A 23756-nucleotide genomic window follows, 5' to 3' on the forward strand; every position below is an offset into this window, starting at 1 on the left:
TCATTGCTCTAAGGGAGCCTGCTTTCCCATCTGGCTGCCTGTGAGACGTAACATTAGAAGCTGGGGAAATGGGGAGATGTTGGCCAAACTTTCAGTTATAAGATGATTACATTCTGGGGGTCTAGTGTGACTGTAGTTCTATAGGTGTCATGGTGAGTATATTGATAATTCTGTCATGTATATTTGAAGTTTGCTAAGAGAGTAGACCTTAAAGTATTCCTGCCACACCATTAAAAAATGTGAAGGGTATATGTGTGAATTAACTTGATTATGGTAATCATTTCAGAAGGTATACAAATATCAAATCGTCACATTGTGCACCTTAAGAAAACACAATTTTTATTTGTCAATCATACCTCAAGGCAAAAAAAAACAAAAATGGATCACACACACACACTGTGCTGTAAAGCAAGTTCCAGAATATTTCAAAAAACTACCAAGCATGTGCATTTTTTCACAAGGAAATGAAACTGAAATTCTGTTACAAAACCAAACCCAAAATCCCCATATATTTGGAAATTAGGAAATATAACAGAGATATATTTCCAAAAACATAAAACTTTAATGTACTAGGCAGACTCGCTGGTTTAAAAGGAATCCAAGAATGGGTTATTTATTAATTAAGTAAGCATCTGTTGAGCGACTACTCTTTGCCAGTTTTTTTTTTGTTTTTTGGATTTTTTTTTTACTAAAGATGACAAGACATGACCCCTGCCCTGAAGGAACAGACTTGCGGATAATTACTCTCTTGTGTGGTTTTTCTCTGTGTCAGGCACCATGCTAAGGGCTGTGGGAATTCACAGGATACCAAAATAGCCCATGGGGAGAGTGAATACTTCTTAGTGTGTCCAGAATAGTTAAGGAGGATGTGCCTCTGTACTTGGTTGGTAGAAGACTGAATCTAGGAGTTGACAAGGGTGGGGAGTGTTAAAAATGCAAAGCTATTACACACCAGGTAGCACAGGTTGGGAGGAAGGATTTGTGGGGAATGGGGCAGGAGAGAGAGGCAGGAGCCAGGTCTTGGAGAGCCTGGTGACCACACTAAAGAATCTGGACTCTATCCTGAAGGGCCAGTGCAGACCACTGGAAGGTTTTAGGCTGGTTAGTGATGTGATTTTTATTACAGAAAGATCTCTTGAATGTATGTGGAACATAGACTAGAAAGGCAGATTGGAAGCCGGGAGCTCTATTAAAGAGGGGTGGTATTAAAATTATTTAACAACTAGAGGCCCTGGCCTACGGGGATTGGGCCAAAACCAGCTCTCCAACATCTCCCAAGGGGTTCCGGATTGTGAGAGGGTGCAGGCCAGGCCGAGGTACCCCACCAGTGCACGATCAGGGCCAGGGAGGGACCAGGGCCGGGGAGGGACCATGGGAGGGCTCCAGGGCGTGTCTGGCCTATCTCGCCCAGTTCCCACCGGCCAGACCCCAGCAGCAAGTTAACCTACCGGTCAGAGCGTCTGCCCCCTGGTAGTCAGTGCACATCATAGCAAATGGTTGAATGGTGGAATGGACAATTAGCATATTAGGCTTTTATATATATAGATAAAGCCCTGGCCAGTCAGAAGAGAGGAAAGCCAACATGCTGGAACCTGGTCCCCCAAGGCCCCCACTGGGCCAGGTGCTACCCCTTTCATTGCTAGATGGTGGCTCCAAGGCCCCAGGCCTCAGGGCAGTAACCATGACATGCATACTTTAGTATTCCAGCAGTGGTCACAACCATGCAGACCCCTGCTACATTGTCATAATATTAATACTATATTATTGTCTGTCTACAAAAGAAAATGCCAAAGGACCTTTCCTTAAAATGAGATGCACACACACATTTTATACTATCATTTCTTCAAACACTCAGACCCGTCATTTTTCTCAGTGGACCCACACGAGAGATGACAAGGGCGTCGACTAAAGTAAGGATGGAGAGGAAGGAACAGGTTTGGGAGAAACACAGAAAATACAATTGCATTTCTCAGTGACCCACTGGCCATAGGGAAGGGGAGTAGAGGCTGACTCCCACATTTCTGGTCTGGGAGGCTGTGAGGAAGGCTGAGTGTCTCCACTTGGGTTGGGGGCTTTGGGCAGCATCTGATGACAGTGAACCCCAGGAACTGGAGATGTTCTGAAGGCTGTTCTCTTGGTGGTTCAATTGCATACAAGGAGCAGTATCTGGCTCTAGGGCTAGTAGAGTGGACCACTCCAGAGCTGTATTTCCATCCACTGTACTTGGAATGAGGGTGTGATGTCCCTTCCTTGAGGCACAAAGCCTGGAAGCCAGAGCTCCCAGGACATTGTGGTTGCATGCATTTCCCAGCCCATTAGAATGGAATTTCTTTGGCGTAAATGACAAAACTTTTAGGGTCATTTTGGGCCTGCATCATGGGCTAGGCAGCTGTGTCACTTGTCAAGTGTTAACTGATTTGTTCTGGATCAGAGGCTACAAGGCAAAAAAATGAAGCTAGAGAAAAAGGAGCAGGTAGAGAGGTCAAAATTAGCAGAGACGTACGAGCGTGACCTTTGGTGTTAGCAATAAAGAGCGCTCAGGCTGACCTCTGTTGTCGTAACACTGGAAATATTACAGCCCCTCACCCAGGAAAAACTTTCCCTAAGAATGAATTCCATTGGCATTTTTGTGTCGTATCATTAAAAGTCTTCTGGGAATGGACAGAGCTTTTGTTGATCATGAGCAAGATCTTGCTGAGGCCATGTGCAAAGAACAAAATGAAATCTTGACCTGGAGTAGAATAGAGACCATGACGTTGTATGGAGCACTGTTTAGGGCAGTGATGGCGAACCTTTTGAGCTCGGCGTGTCAGCATTTTGAAAAACCCTAACTTAACTCTGGTGCCGTGTCACATATAGAAATTTTTTGATATTTGCAACCATAGTAAGACAAAGACTTATATTTTTTATATTTATTTTATATATTTAAATGCCATTTAACAAAGAAAAATCTACCAAAAAAATGAATTCACATGTCACCTCTGACACGCCTGTCATAGGTTCGCCATCACTGGTTTAGGGGGAAAAGTATTTTCAGGACACCTACTTTGAAAGCAGATTGAATAGTTGTTAATACACAGAATAAGTGTCATTTATCTTGCTACAAGTCCTCTAGCAACCTTTATGCACTTATGTCAGAACTTACTGCAGTTTACCAGTTTGTTCTGTATTGTTAAATTTTGGAAGTGTTCCACTTCTTACCAGGGTTCAAGAGAGATTTGTTGCCTCATCTACTCCAGACACAAGAACTTAGAATGAGCTTTAAAGGCTGTTAGTCTAATGCTCTACTTAATATAAGAATTCTCAATCTTTACTTTTGTTGGTTTTCAGTGTCCTAAGACTATACCTGTTCACAAAATGAACGTAATTGGTTTATTATTTTTATCAATGGACATCAGCTTATATAAGAGTTTATATCTACACTAATAAAAGAGAAAAATGGTAATTGGCGTACGGCGATACCTTTTTCATTGGCTAATCAGGGCTATATGCAAATTAACTGCCAACTAAGATTGGCAGTTAACTGCCAACTAAGATTGGCAGTTAACTGCCAACAAGATGGCGGCTAATTTGCATATGTAGGCACAATGCAGGGAGGCGAAAGGGAAAGCAGGAAGAAGCCCCCTGCCACTGACAGTGATCTGAAACCCAGGGGGGAGCTAAGAGCTGGGGAGCAGGTCAAAGGCGGCCCTGGGGCCGCCTTTGCCCTGCCCCCCAGCCATGATCAGAGAATCAGGCGCCTTTGCCGCCCTGGCCAGTGATAGCAGGAAGTAGGGGTGGAGCCAGCGATGGGAGCTGGGCACGGTCGAAGCTGGCAGTCCCAGGAGCTAGGGGTCCCTTGCCTGGGCCTAAAGCGAAGCCCACGATCGCGGCGCCCCCCGCTGCCACTGCAGGTCCCCGCTGCCTGGGCAGGACGCCTAGGCCAGAGGCGTTAGGCCTGGGCAGGGGCGGAGCCTGCAACCGCGGGGAGCTGGGGGTCCCCTGCCCAGGCCTGACACCTCTGCCGGAGGCCTCAGGCCTGGTCAAGGGGCCGATCTGGTGATTGGTGATCGGAGGGTGATGAGGGTCAACTCCTCTGGCCGAGGCATCAGGCCTGGGTGGGGGGCGGAGCCGGGGGTTGGGGGGATATGATGGTTCTCTTGCCCAGGCCTGAAGCCTGGGTCAGAGGCGTCAGGCTTGGGCGGGGGGTGGAGCAAGCGATCAGAGGGAGATGGGGGTCCCCTGCCCAGGCATGATTCCTGGGCCAGAGGCCTCAGGCCTGGGCGGGGGCCAGAGCCAGTGATCGGGGGGAGATGGGAGTCCCCTGTCCAAGCCTGACACCTCTGGCGGAGGCGTCAGTCCTGGGCAAGGGGCCGATCAGGCGATCGGAGGGTGATGGGGGTCAACGCCTGAGGGCTCCCAGTATGTGAGAGGGGGCAGGCTGGGCTGAGGGACACTCTTCTCCCCCCCCCCCACCCAGTGCACGAATTTCGTGCACCGAGCCCCTAGTATTAATATAAATCTGCATACATACACAGTTCATCTTAAATTATTATTTATGTTAGTAAAATAGCAAAGGAAAGTTAATGCATGCCCTTATGCTATCAGATAATAAATATGAATGTACACAAAGTGTATTTATAGAGTGATGAGCTGCCGTTACATTTATAAGTTTCATTTGTATATGGTCAAAATTGGACTGTCCTATAGGCTATTGTAGGATATATTTGTATAAAAATCTTTGATGAAGTTTTGACTGAGCTACATTATCATATTAATTCTATATTTTTGTTTATCTACAAAATAAAATTCTAAAGGACCCTTGTTTAAAACAGACGCACACACACATTTTATGCTATCATTTTTTCAAACACTTAGACTCATCATTTTTCTCAGTGGAGTTTGAAAGGCATCATGCTTGAGTGAGTTTTACTGCTGCAAAAAGAATTCTTTCTGGCCCTGACTGGTTTGGCTCAGTGGATAGAGCGTGGGCCTGCGGACCGAAGGGTCCCAGGTTCGATTCCAGTCAAAGGCATGTACCTTGGTTGTGGGCACATCCCCAGTGGGGGGTGTGCAGGAGGCAGTTGATCGATGTTTCTAACTCTCTATCCCTCTCCCTTCCTCTCTGTAAAAAATCAATAAAAATATATATATTTTTTTTACAAAAAAGAATGCTTTCTCGAAAGTTCCTCTCATTTGCTCTTTTCATACTTAGAGCACTCCAGATAATATTCCAGAAAAAAAAAAAAAAACACCTAAAAAATAAGCCCATGAATTTCTGAGTTTCAGAAGCCACCAGGAAATGTGTTTCTTTGGAAGCATGGCTAAGGCCACAAGCCAAACTCCGCAGCCAGACGCATAGTGTGACTTCCTTCGTCCATTGACAACTCACTGTGTGCATTCCGAATGGTAGGACCCGAGCTCGGAAACAGAGAAATTAGCTGGAAAGGTCGGCTTGTTGCTTGGGCTTCCTCTCAGAGACATGACTACTGCAGTTGATTGGAATTTAACCTTAGACCTGTTCCCTGGGCTGTGTAATTCCAGTTGAATTGGCTCTGATTTCTTGAAGGCGTGATTCTGTGCTGCAGGCAGATCCCTGCCAGTTTTTTGGTTTTTGTTTTTTTTAATTATGTGTGATTGCTTTGTGTCTCACTGTTAGCAATGGTGCTTACATGATTTTGGCTCAAGGTGCAACTGGCCTCTGCCCCAAGAATCCAACATTAGAATGTGACTGGAGTTACAGGTTTAAAATGAAAGGCCTGTGAAATTTTTGTTTCCCACCCAGCGAGATACCAGGGTAGACTCTGCCACTTCCTCATTGCTGTCTCTAAGTGAGCACTGTGGTGTCAGTGTTTACATTCGTCACAATCAGAATTACTAACAGTAGTTTAGTTCCGAAAATTGTGTGGATGTGAAGAGTGTCACAATTATCATTCCAGTTTCCTTATTCCCTCCCTTTCCCCATCAGACCTTGTATTTCAGAAAACCAAAGGCTTGTAATTCTTTGAAGAGATTTCCCCCCTTTTAGAATGAAAGTAAGACAAGGTGACACAAAACTCAAAAAGTAAAGAAATCACGTCAGATGTGAAAGCCCTGCTGGTCCCCACTCCCTACCCAGGTAACCATTTCAAATAGTTTAGGCCAGTGGTCGGCAAACTGCGGCCCCTTGAGTGTGGCTCTTCCACAAAATACCACGTGCGGGCGCGCACATACAGTGCGATTGAAACTTCGTGGCCGCACTCAAGGGGCCAAAGAGCGCATGTGGCTCGCGAGCCGCAGTTTGCTGACCACTGGTTTAGTGTATTTTCCTCCCACTTGTTTTCTAGATATAATGTTATGTTTTATGTGTATATAAAAATGCAATCGCCCTGGCTGGTTTGGCTTAGTGATTAGAGCGTCGCCTTGCAGACTGAGGGGTCCTGGGTTCAATTCCGGTTGGTGGCAGGTGCTCAGATTGTGGGCTTGATCCCTAGTGGGGAGCATGCAGGAGGCAGCCAATCAATGATTCTCTCTCATCATTGATATTTATATCTCTCTCTCCCTCTCCCTTCCTCTCTGAAATCAATAAAAATATATTTTAAAAAATGCAATCACTACTACTATCCTGTTTTGAAAGGAGTTGTTTTCACTGAGTAATGTAACTTGGACAGTTTCTGTATCAGTTCAGAGATCTACCTCATTCTTTGCCAATAGTTACGTGGTATTCTGTTGCATGGCTGGACCATAGTGTGTTTAACTACAGTATTTCCCTCACACAAACTTTTTTTTTATTTTTTAAACAAATGAGAATGAGGCAAAAATCTCTGCTGACATCAGCTACAGGGACTTTACAGCTGCATCTCGTTAAGACTTCTGGAGTCACAGACGATACTAGATGAATGACAACCTGAGTTTCCTGTCAAGGATTAATGTTTCATGCTGATTAGATAGTATTCATATTTTAAATCAGTGACATGTTAAGGGGATAAAATTTTATTTCTGTGAGAATAAAGTCAGAAATTCATCTAATCATGGTTCCCTTCCTAAGCTTATTGAGAAAATGGATTTTGAGCCACTTTTCCAAAGAGAATTTTAATTAGCTTTGTGTCTTATGATAAAGACCACCAACAGCCCTAGCTGGTTTGGTTCAGTAGATAGAACATTGACCTGTGGACTGAAGGGTCCTGGGTTTGATTCCGGGCCACATGCCTGGGTTGTAGGCTTGATCCCCAGTAGGGGGTGTACAGGAGGCAGCTGATCAGTGATTCTCTCCTTCATTTATGTTTCTATCTCTCTCTCCCTCTCCCTTCCTCTCAGAAATCAATAATATATATACATATATTTTTTTTCAAAAAAAGACCACCAACAAATAAATAGGTTATTTACTTCTTAACTATTGAAAACTGATTTCACATTTAATATGTATTTTTATTAATGTTAATTAATATTATATTCATTGGATCTGTGTCTTGCACCTAAAGTCTGTCTTCTTGCCAACGGTTGTCATGGATGATATCATGGAGCTGGCAACCAAATATGTATAGATCAGTGAAGTGGGTGCTATTTCACCAGCGCATCAGGGACAGAACCGGGAGCCAGCATTCTCATGCAAGCATCACATACTCCTGCCTCTGCACCTCGAGAGAGTGCAGACAGTCAGGCAGCTGGGGAGGCAGCTGGTTTCTGCATTCAGAGCACATCAGCTTGAGGTTGTAAATGGCCTGGATCATTATGCAAGACTCACAGTGCTCTTATTAGCACCACACTGATTATCGCTGTGCAGTAACTGCTTTCCAGAACACCCTAATTGAGGTCTTTCCTTGCATGGAGTTGACATTATGTTTAGATAAACCCTCAGTATGACATTTTAATAGGTATTTGTAGCAAAGTCCAAAGGACAATTAGAACCACCATCCACTCAAAAAACCTTTTTTTTTTCCAAGACAAGGCATGGTGCTAACATATAAAAGGCTCATTTTACTAAATGCAGATGAGTGTCCTAGAGCATAAACCTGCTTTCCCAGTTACAGGCGGCTTGCTTTTACACTCCGTTCTTCGCTTCATGTTGACGTCTCCCCTCTTCCTGAAGTTTGTGGTTTATGTTTTTTGTCACTCTTAAATTCAGATTTAAGCCGTCTTGCAATGGAGCTGGGGAGGGGTCCCAAGCAGTCACAGCTTCATAGCTACAGTGGTCAGTGTTTCACCCCTTCATTCTTTTATTCATTTTTAATTCAGATAAGGATATGCTTATTTACATATCCTTACATTACAAAGTATACATTACAAAGTATATGGTAGGCCATTTCTCAATACCCTCACTGTGTCCATCCTTCATTCAGGCCACAGGATATCATCCATCCGTCTCTGACACAAGCACACACTCCAGGGCACGTCCTAAAAGCAGAGGAGGGTTGGACTCCCTCTGACCACTCTAGGGCTCCCCTCTCTCTCTCTGAATCACTGGGCTATAAAACAGGTGGAAAGAATTGGGGATCTGGTATGATACAATCCATCCTGGCTGGTCTCATCTACTTCTTAAGTACTTACTTGAATTGTACCTCTAACTTAGATGTTAGATATGTAAAAGGGATTAAGCAAAAAATGAACAAATTAACAAACAAAAAACTCATGGACACAGGCAACAGCATGGTGATTACCAGAGGGGAAGATAGCTAGGAGGAGGTAGAAGAAGGTATAGGGGGTATAAATGGTGATGGAAGGAGAAAGAAACTTAAGAATTTGCTCTTTTTGTTCATGAACTGAAATCAGAAAAGAAATTTGGCTGTGCTTCTTGAGAGAGATACCTCCACTTCTTCTGTCCTCCCAACAGACTTTCTTCATAACTTGTTATAGCATCGGTAATACCATTTATCATATCTATTAACAACTATGCCTCTTCCACTGGAGTCTAATCCTAGAGGGCAGGGGTAAGTCTTATTAGCCACCACATTACAGCATTATGACTGACACATATAAACACTCAATAAAAGTCTGAATGAATAAACAAAAAGTACATCAAGCTATCACTAGGCATTAGGGAAGTGCAAATTAAAACTGTGATGCGATGCCACTAAACACCTATTAGGGTGGCCAAACGTTTTTTAAAAATAAAACTTACAAAAAGGTGGTGAGAAGAATATAAAGCAGCTAGACCTCTCATATACTACTGGTGGAAATGGAAAATAGTTTGGCAGTGTCTTAGAAAGTTAAACATATACTTATCATCTGACTCAAATGACCCACACCGAGGAATTAACCCAAGAGAACAGGAAAACTTTGGGGGACACAAACACCTGTCTGAAATGCTGCTCACAGATTTATTTAGACTCATCTAAAATTGCAAACAACCCGAATGTCCTCCAGCTGCTGAGCAGGTAAGTAAACTGACATACCCACACAATGGAATACTGCTCATTCGTGTGAAGGAACACACTGTTGATACTTGCCACAATCTGCATGAGTGCATCATGCGGATAATCCAGACTTAAAAACTGCAGACAGTATGATTCCATGTGTATGACATTCTAGAAAAGGCAAAACTATAGGGACAGAGAACGGACCAATGGGTGCCAGGGCTTAGGTATAGAGGACAGGTTGACTCCAAAAGGGTGGCAGGCCCACTCACCACTCGCCCGCCCGGCATGGCCGCGCTCTCAGATCCCATTTCGGCCCCCAAACGCTCGGGGAAGGGCAATGGCGATGGCGGTGGCGCGGCCCGTGTGGGTGCTGGTGGACATGGACGGCGTGCTGGCGACTTCGAGGGCAGCCCCCTGCAGGCCTTCGGCAGCCGCTTCCCCGAGGCGCCGCACCTGCCGCTGGAGGAGCTCTGCGGCTTCTTCCCCGCGAGCAGTAGCGAGCCCCGTGGCCGGACCTGGCGGACAAAGTCGCCGGTGTGTATGAAAGCCCAGGCTTTTTCCTAGACTTGGACCCCTCCCCTGGAGCCTTGGAAGCCATGCATGGGATGCACGCCATGCCCGACACTGAGGTCTTCATCTGCACCAGCCCCCTGATGAAGTATGACCACTGTGTGCGTGAGAAGTACACCTGGGTGGGTAAGCACCTGGGGCCCCAGTTTGTGGATCGCATCATCGTGATGAGGGACAAGACGGTGATCTTGGGGGACCTGCTCATCGATGGCAAGGACACCATTCTAGGCAAAGAGGAGACCCCAGCCTGGGAGCACATCTTGTTCACCTGCTGTCACAACCAGCACCTGGCGCTGCCTCCCACAAAGAGGCGGCTGCTTTCTTGGGGTGACGACTCCCAGGAAACGGTAGCCATGGCCCCAGGGCGGTGGACGGTACTTAAAGGAAGGGAAGACAGGCCAGCAGGAGGGAAACCCAGCAGAGCTGAGTGACGGGGCAGCATCGTGCTGCAACCCCAGCGCTGGGGAGCAGGGAGATACAGTAACCTCTACCCTCACAGGCCAGCCACCTGGCACCTCCCGAGATGGCGGGCATGGAAACACGGTGGGAAATCAGTCAGGAACCTTTTAATAAAACAGTTTGGCTCAAAAAACAACAACAAAAGGGTGGCAGGAAGGACTGTTTTGTGGTGATGGAACTGGTCTCTGTCCCAATTATGATGACGGTTACATGACTCTCTGCATTTATCAAACTCATAGAACTGTATAACCAAAAGGTAATAATAATAATTTTACTGCATATACGTTACTAATTTAATGTGAAAAAGTTAATCGAGGTTATTTTGCTGTTTAGCATGAATTCAGAAAGAAAATGAGTCAAAGGGATACTTGAGTACCTACTGCCTTAGCCTGCAGTGATTTTGCAGATGTTCATGTACACACATGCTCAGTGTGAGCGTATCCATTGAACAAACATTTGAAGAACATTTGCCATGGACCAGGACTTCTGTAGGCACTGGGGATACATTGGTGAGTAACCAAAGCAGAGTAGCTGCTCTCATGGTGGGTAGAGGAACAGATAGCAAAGGTGTAACTAAGTCAATGAATATGACAGCTTTAGGCAGGGTAACTGCTTGGGAGACAATAAAAGAGGCCTTAGTGATAGAGAGTGGGATTGAGGGTTTGGGCCTCTCTCAGGAGATAACCTTAAACTGAGACCTGGAAGGTGTGAAAAAGGCATCCATGTGTGAAGACATCCAGGCAGGGAAAATATCAAAGGCAGAGACCCTGAGGGGACTGCATCAGGACAAGATGCACTGAAAAACCCTCCCACTTCAAATCTCAGAGAAAGACGGGGTAAAATACAACAAACAGCCTTTTAAACGCATGCTAGGCTCCCAAGGAGCTCTGGCAAAGCCCGAGGATGGAATTAAGCTTTGTTATGTTCAAATAACTGACAGGGGTCAATGGAACCGGCCCAGGCTGAGTGAGGGACCCGTGGGAGATGAGCTCAGATGCACAGGTAAGAGTCAGCTTCTGTCAGCCATAGAGGCCACAGTAAGGCCGGTGGATTGATTCCAGACCTATTAGGAGCTGTTGGAGGCTTTCAAGCAGCAGAGTGAAGTGCTCTTGTTGACACTTTAAAAGGATGAGTCTGGCTGCTGTCAGGAGGGTGGGCTCTGGAAGACCAGGGAGGCAGGAAAAGGAGAGTTAGGCTCCTGCTGAAGGTCAGAGGCAGAGTGTTGCCAGCAGGAAGCTTTGCTGTGCCGTGGAAATTGGGAGACATGCTAACTTTGAGATATATCTTGGAACTGGAACTGGCTGAGAGATTGGACATTGAGGGTAGTGAGAGAGAATAAAGAGGAATCAAGGACGAAATCTTGGTTTGGGGCACGAATGTCTGGGTGTATCATTTGCTGAAATAGGGAAGATTAGGAGAGAAACAAGAATTTTGTTTGGTAGTGGAGTAAGAAATCCCAAGTTCCATTGTGGACACAGTAACCGAGATGCCCTTAGGCATCTTTGTGTAGATATAAATAGGATGCTGGAGCTCTGGGAAGAAATGGGTGGATGATACACCCTTTATACAAAGCGAAACCACCACATTGCATGTCTGTGAGCACACGTACACACATGCGTACACACAGCCCCCGAGCAAGGGGCCCGGAGACAGACCTCACAGCGAAGGAAGTGAGAGCAATCTGCACAGAGCCCGGTGGGCTGACCCTCAGCCAGCAAACAGGAGTCTCCACCTGAAGAAACTACATCCCAAACTGAGGAGAGTGGGCTCCGGACCAGCTGGTTCTCTTCTAGGTTTAGATCCTATTTGTCGTCCAGTTTTCTCTGTGGACTGAACACTGCTGACCTGGCATCGCACTGCAAACTGTCTCTCCACCCACGGATGTGATGTTTGGGAACAGGAAGAGCGAAGGGCAATATTTCTAAGACTATCAGGAAGGAGCGTGAAGTCCTTGGTGAGGCATCTGGAGAAGTCCAAGCAAAATCAAAGGGCCTGAGGTTTTATAGAGAATAAAATTTCAAGTAAACTTATGTCAATCAGATTAGCGATAGATCTATACCTACAAAGAGAGGTGTGTTGCATTCCTATTGCTGCTGTAACAAATCACCACAAATTGATTGGTTTTAAACAACACAATTTATTACCTTACCATTCTGGAGGTCAGAGGTTTAAATGGGTTGACAGGGCTTCTGGAGGCTTGAGGGGAGAATATGTGTTCTTGCCTTTTCCAGCTTCTACAAGCCGCCTACATTCCTTGGCTTGTGGCCCCTTCCTCCAGCTTCAAAGCCAGTGCTGTAGCATCCTCAAATCTCACCCCTGTCTGACCTCAGCTCCCCTTATTACATCTGCTCTCACGCGGACTATCCTGCCTCTCTCTTTCCCTCCTAAGGACTCTGGTACTTATGTTGGGCCTAGCCATATAATATGGGGTAATCACTTTATCTCAAGATCCTACACTTAATCAGGCCTGCAGAATCCCTTTGCCATGGAAGGTTTAGAGCATGAGGGTGAAGACATCTTTGCCAGAGAGGGAGCATTATTCTGTCTACCACAAGGAGTTTTCTGCTATTTATTGGTGGGACTTTCTCCTTAGTTAAATAACTTCATTTAAAAAAACAAACCAAAACCCTCCCATTTTTGTTTATAAAACTGCATCTTCAGAGCTAATTTATTTTAGCAGGGGCACCAGAGACCTTTCCCTCTCTTGTCTTTGCTCTTTCTCCGTGTACTGGGCTATAGCCTGAAATTAAAACCCTGCATTTTACCTCAATCAGCCATCTAAGGCTTTTATTTTTCATCTAATGTGTAAAATAATAGCATTAGGAGCTTTTTACAAAGAAATTCTATGACCCTCTCAGATCAAATTTGAACAAGGTATGTTTTCTGTTTCATCATAGAATTTCTTCTGCCTTTTAGATATTGGAGACGAACTTCTGCTGCATAAAACATTGAGAATAGATATCCCTTCCCAAAGTTTACGATATAGTTAATTTAGCAATTCGCATCATCCTCATGTATTAAGTTCCCAGAAAATGTTGATTAATCTAAGATTGATAGAGCAGGTTTCCATCATTTGTCAACAGATTTTGTGTTTAAGAGCAAGTGTGCACAGAAAGGAGGCATGTGTGCTGTAAGATTCTGCCTCGAATCCTGGTGGGGAAGCTTCTGATATGTAACTTCAGCTTTGTGGCCTTGAAGTTACATCAGCTCCAGAATCTCGCTGGCTCCTATGTAAACAGCGATTAGTTATACTGCTTTCCTGGGGTGTGGTGTAGACTCTGACTTTGTTCACAAAAAAGCCTTATAATACCAAGCATTGCCCAAAATTAAATTTTTGCCTCCCATAATTCATCTATGCCTCTATAAATTTCCTCTTTTTTCAATTGGATTTGATATGCCTCATTATTTCTCATTTAGAATCATGTTTGAATTTTGCTTTCAACCATTTTATATTCATTTAAATATAAGACTGTCTTTCTTTTAGTCCACGAAGAGATTTCTATTTGTATCCCATTCAGCTTGTTCCTATTATAATAAAAATGCTGTTTGGGAATTTAAAATTCTCTTGATCTATTGGATGACATGTGCGTGTGGAGAGAGATACCGCAACTGGCAATTCTTAATAATTGCACTGGTCAGGGTGCAGGCAGGCAGTGATGATGCTCTCATAGGGGCCATTTGAAAAGAGTGATGTGGGAACGGTAAAGAGAAACCAAAAAGGAGTAATAAGCACCTGGGAGCTGGTAGCGGAAGGGCATCCTCTACCCACCTGTGTCTCACAGGGCAAGAGGAGGGAGGGGTTGCCAGAACCTGACAAGAGGTGTGGCTACAGAAGGTTCCAGGGGATGGGCATACCCAGGGTCAAACCTCCACCCAGCCAGGGAGATGGGAGAAGGGACGCAAGGGAAATAAATATCCTGAGCCCCACTCCCACTCCCTGTTCTCCTTCCTCTATTCAAACCCAAATGGAAGAGGAGGGCATGGGAGCCAGTTGATGCAGTCCACAGACATCCGTTTCCTGGCACACGCTCAGTGGAGAGTGGAGAGTGATCTGCAGGAACAAACAGAAGATACCCAGCAGATTAGTCTATTGGGGAAAAATATTATCCCAAGTTAATTTTTCTTGGCCTTCAAAATTTGGTTGTTCGTAAACATACTTAGGCCCCTGACCCCTTTGGTCCCAAGCATCTTTCTTCTCAGCACTGCTATTGGCAGTCATGTTGCCACGGGTGGTGCTGTTGGTGGTAATGAGGTTGGTGGTATTGAGCTGGTCAGCCCAGGTCAGCTCATTCTTCTGTGGGTCCAAAGGTCTGACGAATGAACTTGAGGTGTAGACTCCACAGTGACTGTGGAGTCCCCGTTTCTCAGCAGGCGGTCTGAGGGGCGCTCTCCCTCACCCTCCCCTCCTCCTTTTCCAGGATGGAGCTTCAGCATGGGGTCGGCCTACCAGTTTCACAGTTGGCGTGTGTTCGTGATTGTCTGCGCCCTCCCCTGTGTCTGCTCGGTGGTGGCCCTCACATTCATGCCTGAAAGCCCCCGGTTCTTGTTGGAGGTAACATTTGTTATTACTGATACTCAAGGAAGCCACGTACATTGGAGACAGTAGCTTGTTAATTCTAGAACAGCATGCCTGACTCTTTGGGAGGTATTTTTTCCTTCCTTATGTGGAGGGTTTGGTGTGATGGGGACGTGCTTCCAACAACCAGCATGTGAACAAGCTGCCTCGTGACCAGAAAGCACTCATGTTCCTCCTCAAGCAATTTACTCTTTGCTCAATGAAGAGAACATGGCTATTGTTCTATAAATGAAATTCTACCATCCAAAGGCGCTATTTCTAGTTATAGGCACATCCATTGAACTGCTAAGGTATTCAAGGATATCCAAGTAGTCTGTATGTTCCAATGGGACACACCTAAATGCATTTTCACAATGACACCAAATTTTATTTGGCAATTGAAGATGGTTATTGGAAAATCAGGGAGTGTGTTTCACCTCTAGCACTTCACTGTCTACTCACATTTGCTAGGTTGGAAAACATGATGAAGCTTGGATGATTCTGAAGTTAATTCATGACACAAACATGAGGGCACGGGGTCAGCCCGAGAAGGTCTTCACGGTGAGTACTGCTCCTCAGAGAATCATCTATGCCAGGGGTGGGAAACTGTTTCTGGAAAGGCCGGATTGTAAATTCCTCTCTCACTACACCTTCCTTTCCTCATACTTGCCCCTTTTACCTAAGCCTGCCACACTGCTGCTGTATGTGCTGCTCCCTCTGCATGAACGTTCTTTGATTCTCTTGTTACAAAGTTTATTCTCAATGGGGAAACCAGTCTAAATTAACGAAAATTGGGTGCACAGAATTCTTCAGAAGGAACATGGTTTTAAAATCTTTTTTATATATGCAGCATATAGTTTGATGAAAAATGTTTTGTCTAAAATGGGTTTAATACATAAAGACAGAAGTGGGACAAAGTAAGATCTTCAGTGTCATAAATGATATGAATTATAGTTCTTAAAATGTGAAATAGTCCCTAATTACACAGTCCCCTCGCATCTAACTTACTTTATTTTTATTTAGGAAATATATTTTCATAATGTAAAGATAGACTTCAGTATGTCATCTGTCCAAATTATCATAGATTCTTCATTAGCAAAATTTTTATGCAGTGTAATGGAGAAAGTAAGGTCAGTAATGGAGGGCCTGGAAGCTTTGAGTAGGACATTCTTTTGAGGAGACGCACAATAGAGGAAAGCTGTTTTTAAATTAAAGGAACATGAAGCTGGAGGATTCTCAAGACATTAGCTAGACACTGGGTATCACTCAATCCTTTCAGCCCGATGAGGGTAAACCGTTTACCAAAGACTCCTGAGAAAGTGTCTTTGTAGGGACTCATTGTCCTGCTTACCTGCTTTTCTTCCAGTAGTTGGAGTTGCCAAGTCCAGCCATGACCATTCATGGTAATATTATTATGTAAAAGGGGAATAATGTGGAAATGTTCCAAAAGAATGGATAATCTCAAAATCATTTATATTGACTTTCAAAATCATGACATGATTCTACCATGACAAATCTGCCTTGTTCCTTGTTATACGAGTGTCCGCCGCACAGTGAATATACATGGGTTCCTTCCAGGTCTCCTGCTTACGCTCTTTCTCCTGTGCCCATACCTTAAATACTGTTTTACAGGGCTAATTTCAGCTAATTTTTCCTTTAAGTCTAGACACTCTCCTTAGCTGTTCTCATCTATTTCTGCATCTCTATTGCCTAATGGACAAATCTCCTGAGCTCCAGATATGCATGCTGAAGGGCTTTGTGGCCATGAGTCTATGAGCTATAGGCCCTTTAAGATCTGAATTTCTAAATCTTAACTTTCCACCTTAAGAGTCTCCAAGCCTCTTCCTTGTCCTAAATTCTACCAGCAAGTACCACCAGCACCACCCAACCTGGAGCCCTGAAAACTATTCTATTTCCTTCTTTCCTTTACCTTCATTGTATTAAAAAAAAAAATCACTCTGTCCTATTACTCCCCATCCTAAATATCATTCATCATTATTCCTTACTTTACATCCTCACTGCCAATGATTTGGTTCATCCCTCATTACTCACTGCCCTTTGTTCTTGGACTATTCTTCAGGACTGCCAAACTCTTTGTAGTTGTCTAATACAGTATTTTTAAAATATATACATTTTTTATTGATTTCAGAGAGGAAGGGAGAGGGAGTGATAGAAACATCAGTGCTGAGAGAGAATCATTGATTGGCTGCCTTCTTCATGCCTCCTACTGGGGATTGAGTCTGCAACCCAGACATGTGCCCTGACCAGGAACTGAACTGTGACTCCTGATTCATAGGTCGTGCTCAACCACTGACCCACACTGGCCAGGCTAATACAGTATTTTTTTTAATCACACCCCTTGATGTTTGCAGATAGTATTCCTCCCACTTGGAATGGACTCCAAATAGTTTACACAAATGGCAAATGACAAATTTCTCCATAAACTCCAGCTCAAATTCTGTAGTCCATGAAGCCTTCTCTCTTCTCTGTCACACTCCCAGGTGAACTTGGGTGTTCTCTACAATATTTCTCTCCAATCTGATATACACTTCCATCAGAGTACTTTTTATTTTGTGTGGTAATTGCTTGATGTTTGCATCTCCAGGGTCCATTGTCAGGCCTGGCACCCTATGGGTGCCAATGCATTAAAGAACAAACAAACACTGATGAGTGGAGAAGAGGAAGCTTCCCAAAAGTAATATATTGAGTGATAAGAACATCCCTGTGATTAAAAAAAAAAATTAGGTAAAGTATCACAAAATACTGTCTACATGGCATGTTTTGATTTGACTCTATTTGGAATCCCATATTTAACTCAGACATTATTTGTGTTAAATATAGACATCTTTGTTTATATAGTCAGGAAAAGACTACTGCCTACCTGGTATAATTTGAAAGATACAAGGGTCCCCAGAGCACCTCCATCAAAAAACAACCACGGTACCTGGATTTTCACAATAGAAGTGCTGCTTCGGATATTGGCAGAATCTCCAAAAAATATATATATATTCAAAATTTATCCCTGGCAGGGGTAACGTGTGTACATTTCTGTGCCTCTCAGATTTATCGAAAGCAAGTAAATAGTTATTCATAGGATAAGAAAGGACAGATCCATAAAGGATCCATTATTCCTCTTTTTCTTTCTCTCTCTCTTTTCAGGCTTCATTCTCGGTTTTGAAAGCATTACTTCTTTTGACTCTTGGTTCTTTTCCTTAGCAAAAAGAGGCTAACTTAAGTCATAGATACAGCTTTTCATGCCAACGCTCCATCATTCATCCCCTTCAGTGTTGATGCTTGCCATTGAAGCTCATTCACTTGACCTTGCACTATGGTCACCTGTAGGTATTTGCTGACCAGTCACTGTGAGCTAATTAGGCTGTGGGAGAAGGAAGAGAGGGCAATAGTGATGCTCCAAGGATAAAAGTTTGATGGGAAAGCTTTCAGAACTATGGTTAGGGGCCAAATTCATCAAATAAGTAGGTTTCAAAGAAAAGTATGTACCATCACTTTAGTCCAAGCAAATAATTCTTAATCCAGAAGCTGACCTATCTGGATGTTTTATCTGCTAATGTGTGCCTTTGTAGTAATGATTCAGAGAAAGGCATTTTAATTTCACACTATTCCATTACTACTTGCCCTTCACCTACTTCCCTATGGTATTCCTTCCCATTCATTCTTTATTTAGTTCCTTTAGGTGCCCTTTGGGTCTGTGCACTTGCATCATCAGTCTCATATATGTATGACGTGATTATCAAATGCCTGCTCTTTTGTTGGAGTCAACTTTTGCTCCTTTAAAAACAGATGGTAGCCTTAACCGAGCAACATCAGAAAAGAGAACTCAGCACGTTGCCCTCTGTTGCTCTTTACAGGTAAACAGAATCAAAACCCCAAAACAAATAGATGAGTTGATTGAAATTGAGAGTGACACAGGAACATGGTACAGGAGGTGTTTCGTTCGGATCCACACAGAACTGTATGGAGTAAGTAACAAGCCCTTCTGAATTGTTGGCCAATAGTCAATAGTCTATTGGTCAATTGTTGCATTTGAGGTTAGTCAGAAGCAGGGTTGACTGACCAGTTCCATGAATGGGTTTCTCACCACTTCAGACACCTGGCTTCTGGACTGGGACCAGGTAATAGGATCCCCTTGGGATCATCGGGGAAACTAAGATGTTTCATCTTTGGGAAGGGAAGGTGTTCGGTGGAGTCTTGGTAGTGCTGTATAGGCTTCAGTTACTTTGCCCATTGACCTCAGGAAGCTGGTAAATGAAATTTCCAGTATTTGGTTTTCTCTAGCCTCTAGCTTTTACATTTTAAGTTCAAATGAATCCTGTGCAAAGAAAACTCAACTTTTTAATAATTTGTTGGAGGGAGTGGGGTGTGGGGTTAATTAGATAACTGTATAACTAAACTAACTCTCTAATATTTTACAGATTTGGATGACTTTTATGAGATGTTTCCACTACCCAGTTAGGGAAAATACAATAAAGCTTACAATCGTTTGGTTCACCCTGTCCTTTGGGTAAGTGATATTTAAATTCTTGGTAAGTGAAATCTTTATATGTCCACACTATAATTCCTAGTCATGCTGCTTTCTTTTCTTACGCTGTTTGACGCTGTTAACATTTAGGAAAGAATTTTATCCAGATTAGATTTGCTAACAGTTATGATTTTATAATCCAGTCATTTCACTTATCTTGTCATAAAGCTGTGCTGGCAAAACCAGTAATATTTGGAAAGTCCAATAAAACCCTGGGTGATTTGTCCCCCATGACTTCTCCTCCCTCCTCTCCTCATGTGGTTGGCCCCAGCCACAGCAGCCTCTTTGCTCTTCCTTGAACATGCAAGAAAAGTATACTACACTTTCAGGTCAATAGGATCTTCGTGTCTGGTGGAGCCCCACATTCCTGCTTTAAGTTCCATGTCTTAACATCCCTAAATAAAAAGAGGCAAGTGACCAGACATGACTGATCTTTCCCAGTGCTCTGAGTTGTAATAAAGGGACAAACAAGGAAAGTGATGGTCAGGACACCTAGCATCTTGTTCTGCATGTGACTTAGGGCATTACTGAGTTTTTATTCCTCATTTCTAAGTTGAGAGGATTGATTTAGAATATATAAAGTAACCCCCACCCAAGTTCTAGGATAACTGCTAATCTATGAAGGATGAACATTAGCATGTATTCAGTGCTTGCTGTGTGCTAAACACTAAGCGAGGTGTTCAGCGAGACAACAGTTCTACTCTCAAGATGTGAAGAGTTACATGATAATAATTATCTGGTTTGTTTATTTTGTTTAACAATTTATTATTGACCACATCTTAAGCTTTATGATTTTCTTGCTGATGTCCCCATAACCTCAAACAGTGAGTAGCATTTAGTGGATATTCAGTAAATGTTTGCCAAGTAAATGAAAACTGAGCTAAAACTCCTCCATGTCATTGATTACAGACACCCCAGGGTAGCATGCTTCCTCGCGGTTGCTATTTTTAAAGTTTTTTGTCCTGTGTATATGACTAGAGAGCAGTGCTATGGATGTTGCATCTCTGAGTTATTTCTTATTCAGTGGCCACCACTCATACCCTCACAGTAATTTTATTCATGATTTATGAAGAGAAGGGGTTGGAATCTGGAATCCTGAGCCAGTGATGTTTCCAGATTCCTGAAGACAATGGTGATAAAACTACACATACTGTCTTCCGAGCACTCCCTGTGTGCTGGGTACTTTGCATCCCATTTCATCTAAGCAACCACCCAGGAAGGTGGATGCTATCATCAGTCTGACATGAGAGATGAGGTAACTGAGGCTTAGAGAACTGGCTGAAGATCACACAGCTGGTAAGTAGTAAGGCCAGGATTCGAACCTAGCATGTCTACCCGCAACAGGATAAAATAGAGCAATGATTCTCAAAGTGTAGTGTGCATCAGAAAAAATTACCTGGAGGACTCCATCCCCTGAGTTCCTGATTCAGCAGGTCTGGACGGGGCCTGAGAGTTTGCATTTCTAACAAGTTCCCAGGTAATGCTGATGCTGCTGGCCCAGGACCCCACTTTGGGAACCACTATTTCAGAGGATTGTTGTTCAATAGAAACATAATGTGAGCTACACGTGTCATTTTAAATTTTCTGGCAGCCACACTATAAAAAAAGTAAAAGGAAACAGGTGAAATTAATTTTAATGTTATATTTTATTTGACTCATTATGTCTAAAATGTTATCCTTTCAACATATAGTCAATATAACCATGATTAAAGACTTACTTTACATTCTTTTTTGTTAGTCGTTCAATGTGATATTTTATACATACAGCACATCTCAATTTGGGCTAGCCACATGTCAGCTGCTCAGTAGCCACACATGGCGAGTGGTTGCTGTACTGAAGAGCACGGTGGTCACCCGTTGGAATGACACATGTGAGGCCAACAGGCAGAAACTGGAAATAACCTGGATTTTCAGATAATCGCCTGCACAGTCCTTTTCCCAGACTTGAACTGCTTTGAGAAATGGGGCTGTACCCTCAAGCCAGCAGTGTAAGAGTAGTGTGGGAACCAAAAAAGGATTCTGCACTCATAAAAGAGGTCATTCTTTAAGGGCTCTTGTGGTTTTGGATACCAGGCGTGTGGCAGACTAGGTGATGGGGCTCCTCAGTGCAGCCTGGGGTGATGAGAAAACTTCAGGACCAGCATGACACGTATGGGTACAGGGTGGGATTCTTATACAATGTCACCTCCCAAAGCACCAGCTTAAGGAATTATGTACCTGGGTTTCCCCAGGGAACCCTAGGCCGTATGTCTAGGTTGATTTTTGCAGACTTAATCGTGGTGGGGAGAGAGCAGCGCAGATGACAGCGTGATGATTCATCATGTTTCAGGGAGCCGGTCATCATCAGAGCACCTCTCTGGGAACCGATACCTCTCTGAGCATGTCAGGGAGGCAGGCGTGCATCGCCTCTCGTTGCTGGCACCTTTACAAACTCGCACTTCTTTGTCTTTGCAGGTACTATGGATTATCTGTTTGGTTCCCTGATGTCATTAAACATCTGCAATCGGATGAATATGCATTGCGAACTAGAAATGTGCCAAGAGAGAAATATGCCAATTTCAGTATTAACTTTACCATGGAAAATCAGATTCATACCGGAATGGAATACTACAATGGCAGGTCCAGAAACTTTGAAATAACTTAGTATGCTATCTGTTCACAAAAACTTATTTCTTACTAGCCTTCACTGCACTGAAATATGTATAGTATTTTAGTTTTGTTTTTTAATTTGTACATTTAGTCATTTCTGGCTGAATATGAATACTTCCAAATGGGCATTAAAGAAAAGGGATCTGTTACTTCACTTAAAACTACTTCTGAAACTGAGTTGCTTTGCATTTATTAAGTAGTGGGATTGACTGTTAGGAAATGAAAATTTAGAGAGACCCTGGAGAAAAATGAAAATAAGTCACAGAAGAAAAGAATGAGGAGTATGATAAAATAAAATGGGCTATAAGGTTATTTAATTCAGAGAAGAAATCTGAAGTGTAATTTGTTGCCTGTCTTCAATTCCTGAAAAAGGGGACCGTTTTTCAGAATTCCTTCTTTCTCCATGATGCTGAATCAAAAATTGAGGTTACATTGAGAGTTTCAATTAGAGAACAGGAATGATTCTCCAAAGTTGGGGCTTTGGAAATACAGAATACATTAGCAAAGGGTATTTTTGAGACTAGAACCTGGAATGCCTCTTGATGAGCACAGAGAACTGGCTCAAAAAGATTCTGGTTCATTCTTTCAGGAAAGCAAAGAATGGACAAGGTCATTATTTACATCCATTATTTGTTGTCTGAGCAAATAATCGTTGCTATGAGTTCCAGTGGTTTACATCATTCTTAGGAAATTGTCCTAATTTCAAAAATGATAAAAGTAAAAAGCTAAAATAATCAAAGTTTCCCAGGGCAAAAAAACAATTTGGAAAGATGAAAAAGAATTTGTGGGATGTTTATGGTTTGTACTGAAAAGGAGAATTGCCAGCAGGAGATAATTGCTTGAACTGACAATTCAAGGAGGGGCCTAATCCTAATCCCAGCCACATAGAACCACCTGCCCTCGCCCATAGGACACCCCAACTCAGAGCTGCACTTGGTTCTCTGTAATTCTAGATTGAAATTTACTTCATTTATTTAAAAAAAAAATACTCTTACTTGCCCTAGCTGGGTTATTTAATTCAGAGAAGAAATCTTCTAGGTTCGATTCCAGTCAAGGGCACTCACCTTGGTTGCAGGCTCCTCCCCAGCCCAGGCCCTGGTCGGGGCTCGTGCAGGAGTCAACCAATTAATGTGTTTCTCTCACATCAATATTTCCCTCTGTCTTTTCCTCTTTCTTCACTGAGGATAAAAAAAAAAAATTCTGTTACTCCATTAGAAATTTCTAGCATGTTTGTATTTCTGACAGTCATATTTTAAATAATATTTGTTAAAATTCTAAGATGGGTATTCAATCATGACTAAGAAATATTTTACATTAGCAATATAATGATTAATAGTTTTAATAGTACTAAAATCCTTATAAAATATATATTTATTTTAGAAAGTGGTAGAATTTTTTTTCAAGGAAATTTGAAATACCACTAGCTAACTCATTTTTAAAAAAATAGCTTTCCTGTTCAGCATATAAATGGCACCTCTTTCTGCACTGATATGGAGTCTAAGGTAGACTACCAGGAGACAGAGCAAGTTGTAGAATAACGTGTCTCATTTGCTAGCACTTTTCATAAAGAATGCTCCCGGAGAGCACCCAAAAAACTAACACCAAAGAACGGGGTGGTCTGAGAAGAGGTCGGAAAAAACTTACTTTTTCCCTTTTAAATTTTTGATTT

The 23756-nt window shown here is 43.1% G+C and overlaps 1 protein-coding gene and 1 pseudogene across 2 annotated transcripts in view; both read left to right on the forward strand.

Moving 5' to 3' along the window:
* Positions 1–23267, forward strand: part of SV2C (synaptic vesicle glycoprotein 2C) — a 131960-nt gene extending 108693 nt beyond the window's left edge. Inside the window, exons 5-9 of the mRNA XM_081090467.1 lie at positions 14762–14895; positions 15370–15459; positions 18768–18878; positions 19332–19420; positions 21893–23267. Coding sequence (XP_080946593.1) covers positions 14762–14895; positions 15370–15459; positions 18768–18878; positions 19332–19420; positions 21893–22082 — 614 coding nt within the window. The 3' untranslated portion in view covers positions 22083–23267. The remainder of the gene's footprint in view (positions 1–14761; positions 14896–15369; positions 15460–18767; positions 18879–19331; positions 19421–21892) is intronic.
* On the forward strand, positions 9658–10215 carry LOC308518053 (5'(3')-deoxyribonucleotidase, cytosolic type-like; annotated as a pseudogene). Its single transcript has one exon. The product of its transcript is annotated as a 5'(3')-deoxyribonucleotidase, cytosolic type-like (transcript).
* Positions 23268–23756: the final 489 nt, after the last annotated feature.

Source organism: Myotis nattereri (genome assembly GCF_964212035.1).
Source record: "Myotis nattereri genome assembly, chromosome: 4".
Classification (NCBI taxonomy): domain Eukaryota; kingdom Metazoa; phylum Chordata; class Mammalia; order Chiroptera; family Vespertilionidae; genus Myotis; species Myotis nattereri.